The 5,339-nt window shown below is 37.1% G+C and overlaps 1 protein-coding gene across 1 annotated transcript; it reads right to left on the bottom strand.

Moving 5' to 3' along the window:
- Positions 1-210: 210 nt before the first annotated feature.
- On the bottom strand, positions 211-3,435 carry LOC136995442 (BEN domain-containing protein 3-like; the record flags this gene model as incomplete). Its single annotated transcript, XM_067316530.1, has 3 exons — positions 3,402-3,435; positions 2,707-2,927; positions 211-1,101 (listed from the first exon to the last, which is right to left on the bottom strand). Coding segments are annotated over exons 1-3 (1,146 nt in total), but the record flags the coding sequence as incomplete, so codon positions are not given.
- Between the last annotated feature and the right edge of the window lie 1,904 nt (positions 3,436-5,339).

The following is a 5,339-nucleotide window of genomic DNA, read 5'->3' as shown; positions in this document are numbered from 1 at the left end:
TCTGATGGGATCGAGCCGTTTTTTGTTACAAGCACCTGAGTGGTTATATTGCAGTCTGAGATTCTCTGGAGTAAAGAGTTCTGGAAAGAGTCTTACAAGAAGCCGGGCAGCGAAGTTTCCAACTGAAAGGCTCTGCTGTGCTATCTCTCTTACTTCCTTATCAGACAGCAAATACGGAGAAGGCACAGGGAAGTCTGGATTAGGAGCTTCTTCCTGCTCTTTATCCTCAATAAAATGAGAGGATTCTACCTGTTCAGTCTCATAAAAACTGGATGATTGCACATTCTGTTGACTATTTTCCATCTCCCTTTTGGCCCAAAATCTATGGAAAAAATCATAGACTTGAGGCAAACACTCCACATGCCACACAGCTGTGTTCTTCACAGAAGGATAGCAAACTTCCACATAGTTACGGATAAGCTGCAGATGAAGAGAACCAAGTTTCCTTCTGTTGAGGAAGCCGCACGCACTGCAGTTTCTGTTGAATCCATCATCGTTGAAGAGCTCTGGGAAGAGCTGCACTAGCAACCGGCAGGCTAAGTCTCCACCTGATGTGCTTTGATCCATCATTTGTTTGAGCTCTGCAGAAGTCAGCCGGTACTCAGGAGGAGGCTTGAACTCTGCGACAGACTCTGCTGGACTGACTTGCTTCTTAATTCGGCTGACCTCCAGAGACAACAGGTCAACTTTGCTGTGAAGCTGGGTCACGTTGGAATTGAGGGTGTTAAGTGTGTAAAACATTTTCGGTATCAAAGAATATATATTTGGATCGGAATCTGTGGTGGCAGCTGTCACAGCAATGGTTGCAGCAGCGTCTCTTGTGTGCTGATCGTTCAAAGTTCGAAGACGTGAGGGACTGCTGGGACTGATTTTTTCAAACAAATCGTAAGAAGCAAACTGCTCTGCTCCTGGTGGGTTCTTCTCTGTAATTTTGTGTGAGATGCCATAGAGAGGTTTTTTATAAGATGGAGCGGTTATGTCACTGAAGGGTTCTTCTTCACAGAGCCATGTTGTACTAGGATTCTTGTTCTCGTTTGGCTGCTCTGTATTTACCTGAGTGGGTGAGCCAGTGTCTCTGTTCTTCATGTTTGAATGGGGGCCCTTTGAATGAATAAATATTGTATTAGTAAAACTGCCTTAAAAATATTAGCTATAAATGTGTGCCTCTTAAGCAGGTATCATTACATAAATATGCACTGCCAAATTTTCTCCAGAGGATTTAATTATGTTACATATCTCAAATTAATAAATGCATTAGGAAAAAAACAATTAAAAATACAGTAAAGTATTATTTAGGGTTTTTTTGTTTTGTTTCATTTCATTGTTTTTGTGTTGGCTTGTGGCTTTCCCCATAGTATAGAAACGCAATTATAATCCTAAGCACTTTTACCCCACAGAGCTCTAAATACTCTCCCAAAATAAGTGTCATTATCCTCCACCTTGCATTTGAGGATCTTGGGCTGCAGAGAACTTGGGTGGCAACAAGTCAGCAACAGAGCCAAGAACAGAATCCAGATTTTCTGACTCCTAGTCCTGTGACCTTGCCACTGCCTCCACCAGCTGCATTTAATGTTTCAACATTCTCTTTAGGTTAGCTTTTGAAAACACTACCAAGGCTATCAGACACCAAAATTATGCTTATTCTCTTCTTTCTGATGTGAAAGGTTTATATAGCTATTTTTATCTTTACAACGTTGTACAACTCCTGAACAGGTTTCTGAGAATGAATAAAATTAAAACATTATTCAATTCAAACAATAAAAACCTAAAAACGTGGTATCTTGATATTGTCTTTTTAAAAAGGGGAGTCTAAGATTATTTCTGAAAGGCAAGGAAGTGTAGATTCACTGGATTTCTCATTTTCTAAATGGTTTCTATAAAAAACAGCATTAAGTTCTTAAGAAACTCATGTTCTCAATCATTTTCTAACTCTTCCTCATTGTTTGAAATCTGAAGCAAGCATTTTATCAACTTACAGTAAATATTTACAGTTTGGGATTTTTCTTTTTTCTTTCTTTCTTTCTTTTTTTTTTGCAAACACATGGATATTGCAAATAATTCTTAGGAAGTTTAGTAGATACAACAAAATCAAAATCCAACATACAGAATTCAAACATGACAGGTGAAACACTAGAATAGGATAACTGAAAAGATTATGGACTCTCCTTCACTGGTTAGACAAATGTCTGGATTGTCACAGCTGGGATGTTGCACCAGTTCAGAAGTTGTAATACCTTCCATTCTTATCTGTTGAAATCTTCTGCATCCCTGCATTTTTATCTTTCAGTCAATATGTACATTCATACCTGCCTCACTGACATCAAAATCCATTCATAGATGGCAAAGTTACAGCCCTATTTCTCCCACTGAATAGCCAAGGACTGTGTGACATGAGAGGGGCTACAATCAGTCAAACTTAGTTAATCCAAACCACTACCTATTCCTATGTTCTATGAAAAACAACAAAAAAACTTCCAAATGAGTAAATGAACCTATAAATGTGTTTCATAAATATGACAGCTCCCACATCATTTAAAGAAATATCCAGACAAGTAATGTGTGCAAACTGGGTCAAGATTAGCTATACTTGACTAACTCATTACTAATGTAAAACTAGTTAAGTGACTTGCACGTTGCCTGTAACAGCAATAAATTTAGCCTACAAGATGTGAACAGAAAAATCAGAGCGGTGTATAGAGAAGTCACCTCTTGTGCAAAGCGTCTTTTCTTCACACTGGGTAAGACATCTTGCTGGCTCCCTGAACCATCACACCCAAGCGAGGTCTGTTTCCGTTTGTTGGATTCCTGTAGGCAAGCAACTGCGCCATCCAGCGAGTGTTCCTCAGAAGATCTGGATGTTACCGAGGAGTCTAGAGCTTCATCTTCATTTTCTGTTTCTACTTTCACAATACCTTTTCTAGGAATTTCTACCGGAAAAAGAGAAGGTTTAGAATGATAAAGCACTCTCTCCAGAAAACCATGATACACTTAAAACAATCTTTTGTGCTTTGTTTCTTTTTATGAAAATTTATTTTGAACAACACATAACTATTTTTTATCACTTATATAATAAGTGCATGTTAAGGCTACCCCAAAGTCAATTTTTTATTATGCAAGGAACCATACAAACATCTAGTAAATGCCTTTTTCTTCCCCGAAGAAGAGTTGAAAGTATAAATAAATAAAGTTACGGTAGGAAGAAGGGTTTTTTGGAGTGGGAGGAAGGAAATAGAGGAGAAAATACCATGAACAAAAAAAATAGTAGGATGTTTTAGATAGCTTTTCAAGAATCACTAATCCAATTTTCCTTGATGCAGCTGCATTCTTCATCAGGTTATGAAAGTTTTCATTCAATATATATTTTTGCCTGATTATAAATTACACAAAGTGTAACATTTTACCTTCATCATCATCAGTGATTTCAGCTGAGTTCATCTTCTATCTCACTAAAGAACAAAACAAAAACAAAGTGGTATCAGCACCTTCTGGAACCAGGACGTATATTTTTATAACTATTTTTAATCTACAGCCACTGGTCATTAACAGCCCATCGGTGGTTTCCAGTCTGAACTTTTGTACTAGCCAGCTATTTTAATGACTTTCTCAGCCATCTATAGACCTATCAAGCATGTCAACTATACTGCGAACAATGTAAGATAGCCAGGAACTTGTTTAAAACTGTACGTCTTTTTCTGATAAGGAGAAAAAAAAAAAAGTCATTTAACCTTCTCTAGAATAATAAACTACCTTGGCAATATATAGATGGAAGTTATCTGCATTAAATTCTCCACCCTGTACTAAGTGCCTACTTCTTATTACAGTCAAATGCTTTTATATTATCATTGTGGGTCATAATCTAAAGTCATCACAGAAGGAGAATTCACTGTAAAGTGCAATATATGTGCTGGAATAAATTTTCAGTTAAAAACCCTGTCTTTTGATACGGATTGCATTAATTCAAAACAGAGGAATCTGCAGATTTGCATTAATACTCATTTTTTTTCTTACTGGCAGCCAATAGCCTCTAAACAACATAAACATGCTTTTTGTAAGGAAAAAACAAATATTTGTTTTATTATAGCATGATTTTAGCCTTACCTCTCCTATAAAAGACCGAGTTGTATTTCTGTTTTCCTGAAAACTGATTTTGCAAATTACTTGAGATAAACATCTGTGGACATGTCCATAAAAAGATATTTTAAATCTGTTGGGGATCTACAAAGCAAACACCCCGATCAGATCTCCCTGGCCATCATGAGTACACAGCTGCAAACTGACGCTTACAATTGGTAAACTGTCACACGCTGGTTATGTTCATCTACACCCAGCATTATGTTTACTTGGCCCCAGAATATTTTACATTTTCCACAGTTACATTCCTTCTTCAAATAGCTTTCGTTCAACTCTTCGTGCCTATCCTTTAGCCAAGGTCTGAAATTTGTCAATGTTACTAAAAAAGACGGGCCTGGTTCTGTCCGGAGCTAGAGACTAAAGCAACTAATCTATCAAAACTGTACTTACAGCGTCTGCATGGGAATTGTGATGAAATAAAAGAGAGAGAGAATCTGTACTGGAAAAAATAAAAAATTTAGTCTTAGTCTTCTTTTCTAATACTGTTGTATAGAAAATTATTTAAAATAATCTCAAAATATTGTTAAAAAACCCTGCAAACACTTGAATACCGAGTAGCTGCGACTTTTTCTTTCACATTCAGGGTAAGATTTTGTAGTACAGCACTACGACGGGTAGCACATACATCCAAACAAAACAAAACATGGATGGAGTTATAAAAGCTGCTCATACTGGACCATTTGAGGAGCCAAAATAGCCTTTGACATGCTCATCTTCAATATAGTCCCGATACATAGCCTTGTAAACAGCATCCTTAAGAGAACTGCCTTCACCTTTTTGCCACTGGAAAAATCTCCTTCAGGTGGATGTAGAGCCACTATAAACCCCTTAGATATCTACTCCTTTTATCCCACATAATTCCTTCCTTCAGGATTTGCATTTATGAATTGATCTACTTATAAATTATGGCAGTTTAACAGTTCTAAAAATCACTTCACTTAAACTTGTGCAAACTCTGTAAAGTCATACCAATGTGAAACATAACTGGCCCACACCAACCTGTAAACCACCCGATAAGTACTGGGGAAGGGCAATACCCGGTGTTACTAACTCAATACTATTTATGAACTTAGGTTAAGCCATTCCAGTTCTTTACGAAAAATCCCAAGAAGATAGTGTATTTCCTACTGCGTCATCAGAAAGCTATGTTAAACTTTAAGAAAAGTATGTAACACTGAATGTCATATTTTGCCCTGATATCCCATATA

This window comes from Apteryx mantelli, chromosome Z (genome assembly GCF_036417845.1).
Source record: "Apteryx mantelli isolate bAptMan1 chromosome Z, bAptMan1.hap1, whole genome shotgun sequence".
Lineage (NCBI taxonomy): Eukaryota > Metazoa > Chordata > Aves > Apterygiformes > Apterygidae > Apteryx > Apteryx mantelli.
This window is presented reverse-complemented; position numbering and strand designations above follow the sequence as displayed.